Source organism: Taudactylus pleione, unplaced genomic scaffold (genome assembly GCF_031769625.1).
Source record: "Taudactylus pleione unplaced genomic scaffold, aTauple2 ptg000326l, whole genome shotgun sequence".
Lineage (NCBI taxonomy): Eukaryota > Metazoa > Chordata > Amphibia > Anura > Myobatrachidae > Taudactylus > Taudactylus pleione.
Genome location: NW_028284727.1, coordinates 2,706,170 through 2,723,698, shown reverse-complemented (window position 1 = coordinate 2,723,698; position 17,529 = coordinate 2,706,170). Strand labels below are relative to the sequence as shown.

General features: G+C 44.6%; 1 protein-coding gene across 2 annotated transcripts in view; it reads left to right on the top strand.

Annotated features, from left to right (window-relative positions):
* MED23 (mediator complex subunit 23) overlaps positions 1-17,529 on the top strand; it is a 168,309-nt gene that overhangs the window by 45,638 nt on the left and 105,142 nt on the right. Inside the window, exons 10-11 of one of the 2 annotated variants that reach the window (XM_088443094.1) lie at positions 15,024-15,119; positions 15,602-15,619. In XM_088443094.1, coding sequence (XP_088299220.1) covers positions 15,024-15,119; positions 15,602-15,619 — 114 coding nt within the window. The remainder of the gene's footprint in view (positions 1-15,023; positions 15,120-15,601; positions 15,620-17,529) is intronic. The other variant, XM_088443095.1, reaches the window with a different exon arrangement.

Here is a 17,529-nt window from a genome sequence, read left to right as displayed (position 1 = left end):
CCATCTTCCGGCTCCTGCAGTGGGTAATGGGAAAGATGTCATATAACGTCTCTCCCGTAGTGCAGAGCGGCCCCGCCCAGGAGGACAAACGGAGAAGCGGATGGCGGCGGTGGGAGTGGGGATTCAGGTAAGTGATTTTTTATTATTATTTATTATGTGTGTGTACTGTGGAAGGGGGGGGGGACCACTACTGGGGGCACTACAAGGGGGGGTCTACTACTGGGGACACTACAAGGGGGATTACTAGGGGGGGACTACTACTAGGGGCACTAAAAGGAGGAGAGCACTACTGGGGCACAACAAGGGGGATTACTACTGGGGGCACAACAAGGGGGCTACTACTGGGGGCATTACAAAGGGGGGGACTACTACTGGGGGCACTACAAGGGGGGGGACTTCTTCTACTGGGGGCACTGCATAGGGGGTACCACTACTGTGGGCACTATATAAGGGGCTTACTACTGGGGGCACAAGGGGCACTGCACAGGGGGGGACCACTACTGGGGACGCTATATAAGAAGCTTACTACTGAGGGCACAAGGGGCACTGCACAGGGGGGACCGCTACTGGGGGCACTGTATAAGGAGCACTGCATAGGAGGATCACTACTGGTGGCCTGTATAAGGGGGTTCTCTTCTGGGGCACAGGAGGCACTGCATATGAGCACCACTACAAGGGACTGCCCCATATCTTTATTTTTTACTTTACATTAATTCCATATGGACCCGCCTCCTCCCTGGAACACTTGAGGGGAGGGGGCACCTAAGCACGCAAGTGCACCGGGCACCCTGGCTACACGCTACTCCTCTGCCAGGGCCACCTGCATGCATTTGCCCCCCAGGCTAAAAGTTGCCAGCCAGCCCCTGATCTTGCTCATGGTCCACCTTTTGGATTATAAACCTCCAAGTGGAAGATCAGGAGGGGGAAGAAACACCTGCACACCCTCCAGTATCAAAGGAGGACACAGAAGAGGAGATTAAATATGCAGAAGAAGTGCTAACAGATTGAGAATGAGCAATTTGACACAGTGAGACTTAAATAAGTGGCATATGGAAGTTTTGAGTAGAGGACTCTTTTTCTTCCCTACTAACCAATTTGATTGCTGCTTTGGAAGAAAACTCCTTGTGACGTTGGGAATAATCGCCAGAAATTATTCCATGCAAGTGTGTGTGTGTCTCTGTATAGAGATATATATTTATTTCAGGGCTGAATCGCCCTATTGTCAAGGTAAAACAAACAACCGTTATTACAATCTTATCTTAAGTAACCTCACCACTTAGTGTGTCAGCTTCACGGAGGGACACCCGCGTCTGCACATTGCAGGGTGCGTCCCTCCGTGATGACGTTCGGGCACTCCGTGTGCTCCAGTTTCCATGGTAACAGGACATACTCAACACATTAACATCAGTATCAAGGAACAATAATTAAAATGTAGGCACACTGACTTATCCAGGTGCAAAAGCACATCCAGATACGAGGCCATTAGTAAAAGAGGATAGGGAAAGTAAGAGCAGAGGAAAATGTAGTGGAAGATGGAGAACACTGAAAAGAAGCAGGGAAAAGGAAGAGGAATGTGTAGTTTGCAGGTCATGCGAAAACAAGTTTTCTGGATGTCATTGACTTGTGATTAAACTCAATCTGATACATGACTGTCAAGAATCTCTGGAGTAAGTCTCACATAGAGAGACTCTGTCATCCAAGAAAATTAGCAATACATAAGTCAGATGTGCGTTAAGTAAATGGAAATCTATCATAACATATTCCAACAAATTGTCATTTAGTCCTTTAGGATTGATCGTATTAGGGGTCATTATCCATCTTGTTTCAAGTCTCAAAAGTTGACCTGCTCTAGCTCCTGTTCTCAATGATTCCGGTATGTGGTCAATAATCTGGTGTTGGAAATTAGACTGTGTCCCTTCTCGACATAGTGTCTGGCCACAGGTTGATTAGTAGGTTTTCCTGACAGGGCTGCTTGTATAGCAGAGCTTTGTAGCGCCATTCTCTCTTGCATAGTTCTCATCGTTTTGCCCACGTAATACATGCCGCAAGGACACAATTATGTATACTATAAATGGAGTAGTACATGTTACTACATGCTTGATCTTTTATCGTTTTCCACTATGTGGGTCCTTTAAAAGTCCGAGCCTGTAATCATATTACAACATGTGGTACACTTGAGACACTTGTAGCATTCCTGGTTGTTTATGTAAGAAGGTAGTGCTTTGTCCCATAGGTTTAAATCAAGAGATGTCGGTGTGCATAATCATGTCCTTTAGGTTGCGGCCTCTTTGAAAACATGCCATGGGTCTCTGCCCTTCTGCTCCACGGGAGGTTTCTGTCCTCCCTGAGCTCGCCTTAGGACACCTACGTTACGATTTGACAGGTGTACCGCCCCAGTCAAACTCCCCACCTGCCACTGTCCCCGGAGCGGGTCCTTATCTGATGTAACAATCGGCCAAAGTGCTTTAGTGGCATGTTGTATTACGGGGCTGGAGGTTGTATATTGATTTTTCCAGGTCAATACATTATCGTTTTTCTTAGAGGTGGTCTTCAGCAATTTTTCTTGTGACAATTGTAACACCTCTTGTTTTTGTTGCCGTAATAGTTTCAAATTGTATCCTCTGTTACTGAATTTAGCAATAACCTGGTCAATGGCTTGTTCAACTTCCTCTCTTTCGCTGGTAATGCAGACAATTCCTTGGACTTCATGCTTGGTTTGCGCTCTGAAGTGTGAGACCTTATATAGACAAGTGTATGCCTTTCAAAATCATGTCCAACTGAATTTACCACAGGCGGACTGCAATTAAGCTGTAGGAACACCTCAAGGATGATCAGTGGAAACAGGATGCACCTGAGCTGAGTTAGAATTTTTTTTTTTTAATTAAATTTGCAAAAATATATATATATAAAAAAAAAAAAAACGTTTTAGAAGTTGTCATTTATGGGGTGTTGTGTCTAGAATTTTGAGGACAAAAATACATTTATTCCATTTTGGAATAAGGCTGTAACATAACAAAATGTGGAAAAAGTGAAGCGTTGTGAATACTTTTCGGATGCACTGTCCCATAACCCAATAATAGACCTGTATGTAATAAGAAAGGAACCATCTATCCATCAACAAATATGTTCAGTAGCAGGGACTTTTATGGACTTAGGACCTCATTCAGAGTCGGTCGAAGCGGCCGCACGGTCGTACAGTAAAAGGGGCCGGATATGCAAATGATGCACACGCATGTTGCGTCCCTAAGGTCGGATCGTTAGCTGGCCGACCAAGGGGTGGATGCGGTCGGTTCGCTAAAAATACGCCCACTTCTCGTACGCATAGCACGTCATCTCCGGCTATATAAGTATTAATCGCGAGCATTGTATACCATCGGAACTGGTTGTAGAGCTAAAGGTTGACCTGACCCTCTCTTAAGCTCTACGATCATTTCAGTGTAAAACCTCCCATGTCACGTGTGCCATGACACTACTTTGTAATTTAGGCACTCCCATAAAACGCTGTTCGCATAATTAGGCACGCCTGCGTTCGGATCTCCACACCCCCGTTTTCAAGCACCTTCCCCTGTTCCACCCACAAACGCCGCAATCTGTCACTCAAACTACCGACCTGGCAGTGTTGAAGGAGAGAGAAATTTCTGATCATAGCCGCTAGTTTGCGCACGCGCATTGCGAACTGTACGCATGTGCAGTAAAGCGAACATCGGCTGCGTGCGACCGTGCGGCCCCTTCGACCGACTCTGAATGAGTTCCTTAGTCTCCAGAGACCTGGATAAATTATGGGTTGGAAATTTTAGACATCAAAGATCAGTAAGTAATCTTACCAAAGAAGAAAATAAGGCCCCTAAGGACATTCGATTGTGGTAAGACACTGTAGTTAAACCCTCTGATATAGGGGACTTTGTTGTACTTTGGGCAGAAGACTGATACATGGCAGAATCTATGAAACAGCTGAAATATCTGACTTGCTACAAATGTCTCTTAATTCATTGGAGGGTTATAAAAGACTGTATGACAACATTATGACGTTAGCTTACCAAAGAGGCACTATTATGAAGACCGAATGACCCACTTTTATATGTTGCCTAGAAATTATAAGAATAAAAAATCACCACCTGGTGGTCTTATTGAGCAGGCCACTAAATTCCTGGACACATTTCAGGAAAGTTGTTGTCAATCTATCCTCATATATACAGGACACGATGGATGTTAAACGCAAACTGGATGAAATATAGACAAGGATGTTCTACTCGCTACATGCAATATAGAATTGTTATGTACCAGTATCCAGCATGAGAGAGGTATATACTCAAATTTTTCTTGTAAAAAGGAGAAGTAACAGACTTTGGCCAATTTTTGTATTCACCAAAAACTTATTTGTTTTTAATGATTCTATTGCAGGTGTGGGGCACAGCTATTGGGGCAGCTTGTGCCCCCACTTATGCTAACATCTATTTGGGGTTGCGGGAGGAGACCATTGTATTCAGTGAAGAACATGAAACAAATACACGATGTATCATACTGTGGATGAGATACATTGATGATCTCCTCATACTATGGGATGGCCCCGGGGACCATTTGTTGAGTTCATCGGAATTCTGAATAACAACAATTTGAATCTGAAGTTGACATTCGAAGTGAGTAATTCTGAGGTCACTTTTTTAAATTAGAACAATGCAAAAAAAAAAAATCGAGGATGGCAGGATATCCAAGGATTTGCATAGGAAAAGTACTGTGGCGGCAATTTACATTGGACCAGTGCCCACTCCTCTCCCCCCCCTGTTGTCTAGTGCACAGGTTCTCAGAAATGGTTCTTTATGACCCTTCACAATTTGAAATCAGGGCAGATGTACTTTCTTACAGAGTTTTTTAAAGGGGGTATAGTAGAAGAGCTGTGAAGAAAGCACATTGTGAAGTGAATCGTTAAGAGAAACGCCCTTCTATATCATAAAAAAAATTGAGACTAACAATTCTGATATCGTTAGACCTCCACATAGAGCAAAAATCTCCAGCCATTCTATCCAAGGTGTCATAAATAAACATTGGCACCCACTACTGCTCGATCCAGACCTTGCAAAAATCCTTGGAACAAGGGCCTCAATTAGTTGGAGACTTACGATAAATCTAAAGGATAAATTCATCCACAGCCATTTTACAAAATCTAACAGAACGCAATTATGGAAGGATCCTTTAGGTGTGGGGTATGTAATGTGTACAGTTACATGCAACGCACCACTGATTTCAGATACAAATATGGCAAGAAATACAGTATATGTGACTACATAAAACAACCGGTGTGGTACACTGTATTATGTGTCCCTGCGAAAAAAAGATACCAGACCTCTTAAGCAGCGGATTTTAGAACATGTCTGCTTAATTAGGAACTCCAAAACTGATCAGGATACATTTAGACAACTCACCTTTCAATGACATTTCTAGAAATCCTAGTGGATTAAAGCTGGATACACACTGCAAAGATATATCTGCAGTTGGAGTGTTCTGCAGATATATTTGTAGATGATGGTCGTTAATATACACTGAAAGACCATCTCCCAGGCAGCCATGGGGCCCTCTGGCCGGGAGGTGGGTACGCCTTCCTCCCCGCGGCTGCCCCTGCATGTGTATGGGCGATCGACTGGATGCCTATACACACTTGCCAGTGGACAGATATCTGTCCATCGGCTGGGCAGCACAACCAACGCAATAGGTCTGTGAACGTCGTCGTTCAGATGTATCGCTGGTACACACTGGCCAACGGGCACCAGATATATTGGCCAATCAATTGATCGCCCAATATATCTTTGTGTGTACTCAGCTAAACATTTTGGTATAGCAAAAATACACATGGGATAAGAGATGGTAACATCACCCAAGAGAGAACCACTGGACTATTTTGGTGAGTGGATTACAACCAATAGGGCTCAATGAATACATAAATTATGACATATTTCTTCAATAATATGGGTTGTGATCATTTGTCCATTATTCCATATAGCTGAATTTAATAAGATCCTCAAATGGTGAAACATATACTTGCGATGAATGTTTATTTTAATTGGAATATTGGATGTCCATCACATCTGTCTTATTCACATACACGTCACATATTATATTTTAATGAGTTATTTTTGTCACTTGCTCACAGTTTGTATCAATTTTTGGGCACCTTGTTGTCTTATTAAATATCACAGTCAGTGACTGCTCACTATTATAGATCTAATTTTCAAAAGTTTTCTTTTGTATTCACATATTTCACTTTGTTAAACATTTTCACAAGGTTACATTAACACTTATGTATTTTAATACATCACGTTGATTTCACATTAGATAAGGAGTTAATATGTATATACCTAATGTTTATTAATTTTAGCATACATTTCAGAATTATAATTTGTGAAAGCTAAGATTTGGTAATTTGTTTATTATTGTTCTTATTATTTTTATTATTATTTTTAATTTGTTTGACACTGATCATTTCACTTTATGGTTTTGAGTTACACCCCCCCCTGCCTTTCTTTTATATGACATTGGAAAGTCAAGAGATTATGAATAATTGTTTTAGGATTACTTGCCTTTAAATGGGACCACCTATTAACCAAAAATCTAAGTCCAATTTAGGATCATTGCAAATGTAATAAACTGTTTTGAGATTTAGGGTAGTATCGAAAATTATAATATGACATCTTTGATAGGTATGCATTTTGTAGACCTATATCTTTTTATTTGCAGTCGCTGGTGGATTAGTAACATTAACTTACCTGACTTATATTTATTTTGCAAATCCAGAATGCAATCATGGACAGATCTGCAATATTGGATGCAGAATAACAGTAGATTTTATTTCCTTACATCTAAAGCGGCCCATACACGGTGCGGTTTTCAGTTGGTAAGGTGTAGTACGATTGCCCTTGAAATTCTTCCCTTGAAATTCTACATACGATGTGGTCAAAATGGTGTACGATTGATTGTTACGATCATACGATCCCCATATGCATATGTATCACATTGTACAAGATAGATAGCAAACTTACGGTTTTGCAGTAAGATCTACAACGGCGGGGACGCGCATCTGCATCGTAAATGACCAGAAACGCACGATGTGCACAATTGATCTTTACGATCGATCGCAATCGTATACATCGTGCAAAAAAATTGCACCCTGTATGGGTCACTTAACTCTACATTGTAGATGTCAACAAATTTACTAAAGAATGCCAATTTGGAGGTCTGGAATATCAAAACACTGATATCTTCAGTAGCTCCTTTTCTATTCTTCGATTCTTCTATATACATCCTGCTTTACACTAGGACAGGGAAGTAACCAATAGGGAAGCTGACAGGAGAAGCAGATTGTTCAGATAACCTGTCAGTCTCAGAGAGACGCCTACTATTTCTTCCCAATTGCATACAACCCAGTGGCTGAACCAATGGGAAAGCTGACAGGCTGTGCTGAATGGCTGAGAGTACTGTCACTTACGTATGACTACACTGATTGGTGCTGAACCAAGATAGAACTCCTGTCAACCCGATGGTCGGGTTGACTGTGACTAAGTGATAGCGAAACGTATGTCAGGCAGCCTGCTAACGTGGTTAGTGTGTCCTGTACTTTTAATTATTATTATTCACTTTATGGTCTCCTCATTTAGTCATAACAAGTATGATATGGGTGCTTATTATTTTGGCCAATAGAATGTACTGTATGTATAAAGGAGTCCTCTGGAAACCACACACAGACTATCTGAGTGAATCTGTCTAATGGTGTATCAAATATGTATACAGTACAGCAACACTGAATATGAAACAAACACAAAGCGATACAGGGTATAACTATACCTGGTGACATCCTGTATACTTAAAAATCTATATGAAACCTCCTAAGTGGGTATGGTAATATTTATACCCTGTATATTTTAAATGCATTAGACTGAGTATTATTCAAATAGAAAGACTTATAGGTGAGATATACATATAATTATATACTCATATCCGTGTGAAGTTGGGATTAATATTCCACTAAATACCTATATTATCAGATTTAAACATAAATGATTTTAGAAAGTGTGAAATGTGAAGCCATATATATCCTGATACATATAGAGCTTGATAATATGTGATGCTCATAAATATAAAGTGATCACAATTATTGAATTAATTCAAGAAGAGCATGATATAGGTCAGTGTTATCCCCCTGTATGATATGGCACCTTATGCTTTGGGTGAAGAATAAAAAATATACCAGGGTCTAAAGATTACAACTCTGGAATTAATAATAAAAATGTATCCAATTATAGGACATATAGGGGTTGCAAAATTTCTCTGGTGGAAAGAACTTCAAGAGCATCCTATCAGGAGACATTATATTGGAGGGCTGAGATTTCATTATGAAATAATAAATGAAGATAATTGACAGTGAACACTATTTTTAAAAAAAAGTTTGTTCACGTTTGTACACTTTTTTTTTTTTTTTAACTCTATTTCGCTGGCATTATATTTTAAAAGTAACTAATAAAAGTTATAGTATAATTTAGATGTTTTCTTGGGTCTCCAAATTAATAATCTCCATTTTTCGGATGAATTTATACCATATCAATCCGCGAGTGCCCTTTATTTGGAATGCCTTAATTTTCTTTTTTTGTACATGCAAATATATAGTGCCAGGAGAGGACTACCAGTGTACAGGTACCAAGGATTCCAAACCTTTTTAGTAGGTCTCAACCTTTATGTGGAGAAGACTTGTAACATATGCCACATATTAGATTTTGGGTGGGTTAGATTTTTTTTCTACATCAGGGTCCATAGGGTATCCACAGGATACCTTGGGGTATAGGCGATGACGTCAGGTATCGGGCACCATAAAGTTAAGTTTTCAGCCTCCCAGGATGCACTAGGGTCCCCTGTTAGAGGGGGTTAAGAGGAGCCCCTGAAGTTTTCTTCTATGCAGCTGTGGCTGCACATCTGGAAGTACAGCATGGACAGTCAGTCCTGACGTCCATGCTGTCTTCCCTACACCCCCGCCGGTACCAGAACGCCGGTACCGATCCGGGGATGCTGGTAAGCATCTGGGGTCACAGCTAGCGGTGACCCCAGATGTTTGGGACCATGGCCAGATCTAAGGGGGACAACAAGGTAAGCAGCGGGGTCCCGCGGTGGGACCCTGCTGAACATGGTCCAGAGTCCTCAGGCAGGGGGCTCCCTGGGGACTGGCTGCAGCGTGTAGCCAGGTACTAACCTGCGCTTCCACTACCCCCCTGGGACAGCGGACTGCGGCTGAGCGGTAGCGCTGCGGCGTCCCAGGGGTTAAATGCATGCCAGGGGAGCGCTCCTTCCCTGTCTCACAGCCGGCGCCTCCCCCGCTGCACACAGCCCTCTCTGCACACGCTGACTGGCCCTGTGGCAGCGCTCCTCCCCCAGGCCGGCCTCCTCTATGCTCCTCGGTGGTCATCTTTGAGAACACATGGTGAACGCTGCTGGAAGCTTGGAATGGAGGCATCGCGCATACCTCTCCTCCGCTTGGTCAGGTCTGTGTATGCAGCGCTGTGTCCTACCAGGCTCTGTGTCTGCGTAGTTGATTATCAGCGCTGATAGTGCAGGAATTGATTTTCTTTGCATTGTATGTGACTTCTGCTAGCGCTGCTGCCTGTACTTTCATTTTCTTCTGTCAGCCATTTCAACTGTCCCTGATCTTTTCTGCTAAAGCCCTTGTGGTGCGGTGATTGCAGGGTGGTCTCACACTATACTAACAAGTATCAGTGAGAGGGGTCACATACTTACCATCATGTCTGAGAGTGACTTTCCTCTCCAGCTTCTGTGTACTACGTGCAAGGTACCAATAGCGGAGGGGGAGGGTAGCGCGGAGGGGCTATGTCGGCAGTGTTATTTATTGGCGCGGCCAATTACTTTTACGGCACCGGTACAGGAGCCGCCCTGGGTTTGTTTCGCCAAAGCGCTTACAACCCTGGTGGGCCAGTTAGCTCCGCAGCCTGCGTTCTCACAGATGGGATTGTCCCAGCAGTCAGTGGTGTCGTCACCCATGCAGGGTTTCCTGAGACAATTGATGGTACCCCACAGTCTCCCTATTTCCCCTCCTCAGGTCTCTCAGGAGCCTGCGTGGGTTAATTCGCTGACAAGTTCTGTACAGCACTTGTCGGACGTTTTACAAGGGGAGCCTGTGTTGCGGCCACATAAGCAGCCGGTGGCGTCTCTGTCCGCTCCTTATGAGGATGACGACGTGACGTCTGATGATGGGGAGATTCTGGATCTTTCGGACCAGGAACCTCTTCGTACTAAAGAGTCGGACGCTAGGTCCAAGGTATATATTCCTGGACTTATTCGGGCAGTCCGCACAGCTTTAGTGATTGAGGATGAAGATCCTCCGGTGTCCAAATCTAAATATGCCTTTTTTAAGGATATTAAGGGTGACGCCACATTGTTTCCTCTGTCGGGTCAGTTAGTGGACCATTTAGAGGAGGCGTGGAAACAGCCTGGCAAACGGTATCAGCCGCAGAGACGCTAGGCGGTGGCTTATCCGTTTGCGGATAATTATTTTTCTAAGTGGGAATCCCTTCTACAGGTGGATTCTCATGTGACACGCCTAGTCCGTAGTGCCACATTGCCCATGCCCTCCATGTCTTCCCTGAAGGATGCTACGGACCGTAAGGTGGAGATCTGCCTAAAGTCCGTTTATTCCCTTGCGGTGGGGGCAGCTAGGCCAGCTATGGCCATTTGTTGGGTAGCCAGAGCTATGGAGCGCTGGGCTGATAATTTGGAGGCGTCTTTCGATTCCGACTGCTCGGCTGAGCAGACAGAGTTGATAGGCAATCTCCGGGACTCGGCCACTTATATCAATGAAGCGGCCTTGGATATCAGTCCCCTGGCGTCTCGGATTTCTTCGGCAGCTGTAGCTGCTTGTCGCACATTATGGTTGCGATCTTGGAAGGCGGACTCTGATTCCAAAAAGGGTTTGGAAGCTTTGCCTTTTAATGGAGAAGTTCTATTTGGTCCGGACCTGGACAAAATTGTAGCTACGCTGGCGGCAGCCAAATCTGCATGTCTCCCTTCTGCTGCAGTTCCTTCTGGTTCCGGTACGTCGTCCTTTCGTCCTTATAGGGCCCAGGGTAGGCCTAAAGCACAGTCCTTTCCCCGACAGGCTGACCCCAAAAAATCGGCCAAGCCCCGGAAACAGTCCTGGAGTACCAGACGTCCGGCCCCTAAGCCAGATGACAAGCCTGCGGCCTGACGGTCCAGGCCTCCCTTTGGGGGATCCCAAAGTGGGAGGCCGCCTGCTGCAGTTCGCCCAGTGTTGGTCTGTTACCACGACACCACTTGGGTTCTCGAGGTGGTTTCTCACGAGTACGCCCTCTCTTTTCGGCACAGGCCCCTGTCTCGATTCTTCACCACGGGTCTTCCGTCAGACCGGAACAAAGCCTTGGAACTGCAGAAGGTTTTGCACACTATGCTCCAGGCTGGTGTTATAGTGCCTGTTCCATTCTCCCAGAGGAGCCAGGGTTTCTATTCCAATCTATTTTTGGTGCAGAAACCCAATGGGTCGTATCGTCCGATCCTCAACCTCAAAGCACTCAACAAGTCTTTGCGGGTGCCGAGGTTTCGGATGGAGACCCTACGGTCCATCATTCTGGCGCTGGAACCTGGGGATTACATGGTGTCGTTGGACATACAGGACGCTTACCTGCATGTCCCTATTCTTTTACGCCATCAACAGTTCCTCTGGTTTGCAATCCGCAACGACCACTTTCAGTTCCGGGCGTTACCTTTTGGCCTGGCGACAGCACCTCGTGTGTTCACCAAGGTTATGGCGGTCATGGCGGCTACCCTGCGGCTGCAGGGAGTCCGCATGTTACCGTACTTGGACGACCTTCTGTTGGTGGCAGGATCTCCAGAGCTCCTTCTACGTCACTTGGACCTGACCATTGCGGTACTGCAACGGCACGGCTGGTTGATAAACTGGCAGAAGTCCACCCTGATCCCGTCTCAGAGGAATCTGCACCTCGGAGCCTTATTGGACTCCAGTCAGCAGAGGATTTTTGTAACGGGGGAAAAGATCTTGCAGTCGAGGGTGCGCAGTTGTCTGCAGAGTCGCTGTGTGTCTCTACACTCGGCGATGAGGTTACTGGGCTCCATGGTGTCAGTTTTCGACATGGTGGAATATGCCCAGTTTCACTCGAGACCTCTGCAGCAATTGATCCTGTCCAAATGGAATGGACTGCCTCAGAGTCTAAAATCACAGATCATGGTGCTCACTCCGGAGGTTCGTCTGTCTCTAGCTGGTGGTTGCAGACGACCCATCTCAACAAGGGTCGTCCGTTCTGGGTGGCGAGTTGGGTCCTGTTGACAACGGACGCCAGTCTTCGGGGCTGGGGAGCAGTCACGGGTCCACACTTGTTCCAGGGCAGGTGGACTCGGGCGGAAACAGAGGTTCCAATAAACATCTTGAAGCTCCGTGCGGTTTTCAATGCTCTCCAGCAGGCACATCGGGTTCTCCAAGGTCGCCCCGTGCAGGTCCAGTCGGGCAACGCCACCACTGTGGCCTACATAAATCGGCTAGGAGGAACCCGAAGTCGGGTGGCTCTCGTAGAGGTGTCCCGAATCCTGGTTTGGGCGGAGCGCAATCTCCCGGCCATATCAGCAGTCTTCATCCCGGGAGTTCTAAACTGGGAGGCGGACTTTCTCAGTCGCCAGGACGTTCATTCGGGGGAATGGTCTCTGCACCAGGATGTCTTTCAACTTCTGGTGGACAGGTGGGGTCTTCCAGAGATCGCCCTCATGGAGTCACTGGACAACAACAAGTTGCCGGTGTACGGGTCTCGCACAAGAGATGAAAAGGCGTCTTTGGTAGATGCTCTGTCCGTCCAGTGGACGTTCCGGTTTGCTTACCTCCTTTCCTCCGTTTTCCCTTCCACGGGTAATCCGGAAATTCAAACAGGAAGGAGGGACGCTCCTGTTGATAGCTCCCGTGTGGCCACGGAGGCACTGGTTCTCAGACCTCCAGGGACTGTCCGTGGACATTCCTCTGCGGTTGCCGTTACGCCCGGACCTTCTGTCACAGGGTCCTTGTCTTCACCCGGACCTGACTCTGCTGTCTTTGACGGCGTGGCTGTTGAGACGGCCATGTTAAGGTCCAGGGGGTTTTCCAGCTCTGTAGTGCAGACAATGCTAAGGGCTCGGAAGCCATCCTCTGCAAGGATATACCATCGTGTGTGGCATACGTTCCTCCAGTGGTGTCGGCCGAGAGGTTATGCTCCTCGGGAGTTCCGTCTGTCTAGAGTGTTAGCTTTCCTACAGGCGGGACTGGACCATGGGCTTCGCCTTGGATCTCTGAAGGTGCAGGTGTCTGCCCTGTCCGTCTGGTTCTATCGTAGGATTGCTGCAATCCCCGATGTGCGCACCTTTATGCAAGGTGTTCTCAGAATTCAGCCACCTTTTGTTCCACCGGTGGCACCTTTGGGATTTAGCTGTGGTCCTGAGGGCTCTCCAGGGACCGCCGTTTGAATCACTGGGCTCAGTGGACCTCAAATGGCTGACAGCTAAAACAATTTTCCTTCTGGCCATTGCTTCGGCCAGACGTGTTTCTGACTTAGGGGCTATCTCCTGTAGACCCCCTTTTCAGATTTTTTCATAGGAACAGGGCGGTGCTGCGCACTCGTCCTGGTTTCCTTCCTAAAGTTGTTTCCAGTTTTCACATCAACGAGGAATAGTTGTGCCGGCTTTTAACTCACCTGATCTTTCAGTGGGTGAGGCCACTTTGGATGTTGTGCGGGCCTTAAGGATTTATGTGGACCGCACTTCTTCGTTTAGGAAGTCTGACGCCTTGTTTGTCCTCTATGGCTTCTGTAAAAAGGGTTGGCCTGCTTCAAAGCAGACTTTGGCAGGCTGGATTCGTATGGCCATTTCAGAAGCTTATCTTCATGAAGGCCTTCCAGTTCCTTCCTCTGTGAGGGCTCATTCCACTAGGTCTGTGGGTCCTTCGTGGGCTGCTCGACTTGGTGCCTCTGCAGTCCAGATCTGCAAGGTTGCCACATGGTCCTCGGTCCATACCTTTGTGTGGTATTACGCGTTTGACACCTTTGCCTCTCAGGATGCTTCCTTCGGGCCGTGGATTCTCCTTTCAGCACAGGAGCATCCCCACCCTTAAAGGATACTGCTTTGGGACATCCCCAAGGTATCCTGTGGATACCCTGTGGACCCTGATGTAGAAAATATGAGATATGGTAAGAACTTACCTTTGTTATCTCTATTTCTACCAAGTCCATAGGGTTCCACAGGACTCCCGCCCTGTCGCACCTGTGCTGCAGATGGGCTTTACTCTGGTCACCGGTTTTTCCGTCTCCCTCTGGTGAGAATGTGATTCTTTTGTGTGTCCAGATCTTTTTTCTCTCTTCCTTCTCCTCCTCCGGCCTATGGCTTGGTACGTAACTGTGATGCCTTGGCTCGGGGGCGGGGTATAGGAGGGGGACCCTAGTGCATCCTGGGAGGCTGAAAGCTTAACTTTATGGTGCCCGATGCCTGACGTCATCGCCTATACCCCAAGGTATCCTGTGGATACCCTATGGACCCTGATGTAGAAAAAAAATCTAACCCACCCAAAATCTAATATGTGGCATATGTTATATATCCTGTGGAACCCTATGGACTTCGTAGAAATAGAGATAACAAAGGTAAGTTCTTACCATATCTCATATTATTTTGCAATCTGTGGCTATTTGCAGAGTGGTTGCGTTGTAAATATGTTGGATCAATTTATTTGCCAGTGAAATGGGTGATCACACAGGTTTACACAACATCAAGGCTAAAGCTGGGTATATGCTAGACGATATGTCATCCGATCCCGTGGATCGAGAGCGACATGAGGGGTACATCGTCTTGTGTGTACCTGTGATATGCTGGTTTGTGAAACACTTTACATGGACCATTCCTTTTCTAAAACCTCTTTGTTCAAATGGTATTTATATGACCGTTATCATTTTTCTTTTCTGTATTGACTTTTGACAATTTTTCTTTTCTTTTAGGATTTATTTGAACCACAGACTGCTCTGTTGAGATATGTCCTGGAGCAACCTTACTCCCGGGATATGGTGTGCAATATGTTAGGTCTAAACAAGCAGGTATTACTATGCACATAGGCCTTTCTTTATAAATTCTGTTCTTCCCTTTTTACTTTTTTTTCCTTTGCTATACCAGAATGAACAAAACAGTATTGATCATAGTCCCTTTTATATTTATTTTAATATCTTGTGGGTTCTTAAATAAAGTTCTCTTCCTGACTTACTGCTTGGGGGTTCAAAGTGCAGTAGTTATTTGAGAAAATTGTCTTTTTGTTTTGCATTGCTTTCCCCTCCCTATAAGGCCAGTCTCAAGAGAGTCCTTTGCCAGCATACGCACAAAAACTATTTCCTTAAATATTTGTAATGGTTTTCTAACAGCGAGCACAAACTAAAAACTAATTTCACTTAACCCTTGCAGATCCCATTGGTGGGTATTCTCTGACTAGGCGTCTTGAGGCAGGCCTCATAGTCACTGTTTTGTCTTTTCTTTTTCTTCCTTTATTTTCGTTCTGTCTTGTCCTGCCCATCCTCCAATGCTCTAGACCTTGAACATTGCTCAGGTATGTTCACAACCTTCTTCTTGTATGGTAATTAACAGTACTGCTGACTGCTTCATAGCCACTGATCCCCACTTGGCAAACACACAAACCTGGTCAGGGCTTGAAATTGGCAATACCACAACATACCAATTTCATGTGTACAGTTGTTAACCTTGATTTCTATTATTCTTTCAGTGTAATCCTAAACCCAGTGCTAACTGGTTATAATTATACCAGAGTTTCCTCATTTTTTCTGTTGGTTTATTAAGTTACATAAAGATGTGCAAAGACAGTTCCAGATTGGAAGCTGACATACATTTATAGTGTGTAGTTGGCTGAAACTTTTCAAGTCTCTTCATTTACACTGTTATGCTTTTATGTGGTTTGCATGTATAAACTAATTTCACTATTCATGGACAAATTATATATATTTTAACCATGTTGGTTATTTTGTTTTTGAGTGTGACCATTTTCTTTAATACTTTGTGTAAAGCTTTTACTCCTTTCTATTGCTTACAATGTATTCATAATTTCTCTCTATCCACTATATCTCTATTATTTCTATTCCCCAAATATATTTCCTGTAAACTTCTTTTTATGCTTTTTATTTGTCTGCACGGTGCACTGCTGGTTAATGGGTCATGACATTTTGATTCAGTAGTCTAATAATTCTCCGAGAAGGGATGGGGAGATTCATTTTAAATTGTACACTTACTGCAATGGATATCCAAAAAGTGATATTTAATAATAAGCCTTACAAGGTTCAATTACATCAGACTGGCATATCGCATTAGAGAATAGAAATAAGGATGGTATTTCCTACCCTGCTTCTTTATGAGAGAGGTATAGGTGGAGCGAGACAATCTAACTCTGTAGCTGCATACACACGGTACGATCTGTACCACCGACTTGAAATATATCTTTCTAAAGGTGCGTACACACTTGCTGATATTTTGAACGTTATCGTTCAGTCGTTCACTATATCTGCCAGTGTGTACGCTAAAACGATTAATAACTATGTGCGCTCCCGTAGGTTGTTGTCGTTGTTGCATGTTCGGGGATGAGGAAGGGTGCCCGGCACTGAACGATATTGTTCCATGTGTCTGCTCAATGTCGTTAACGACATTGAGCACACCCCTGCTGGTAACACACTAGACGATATTGCTCATGGAGCGAATAGTCTAGTGTGTATGCATCTAAAGAGATCTTTGAAAGACGTCTTTGAGTGAAGTCATCCTGCCACATCTCTGAATAGGCAAAGTTGACAATATCGTGCAAGTTGGCCTGCATGAACAGATGATCATAGTTATCGTTCATGCGGGAACGCGCATCGTTGCTCGTTCAGTGAATAAAAATGAACTATATATCGTTGAAGGCTATCGTTCATGGATATCATACTGTATGTACGCACCTTTAGTTATATTAAATGTGTAGAATGATTTTGCAGACTTCAAATGCACATAACTCATGTGGTATTACATACTATGATGGGAGAACCTGTTCCATACATATTTGTGTCCTGCATTACAGCAAATGTCATCTACAATTTCAGTAGTTTGTTTTAAGTGTTCGTTATAGCTTTGTATTGTGTTGAATGTTTTTCTTTTGATGAAATTAGTTTGTTAAATTTAGAGGTGGTTGTTTTTGAATTGTTTCCTGAGATTCTTGTTTCTTACAAAGACATAAGCTGGGCAACATTCATTATATATTTTTCTTTCTTAATCTGTACTTTAGAAATAACACATCTCTTCTGTTCATTGGCAGCAATACATAGGAGCTAAGCTCAGTGAGGGCATGTCTAGGTGGGCATAAATACTCCTGTTTACAGATTTATTATCTGTGCAATTTGAGGGAACTTACGGTGCACTTGCTTACAGTTCTGCATCAGCCCCACATTGAGCTTATTTGACGTGTACAGTCATACATTCAGT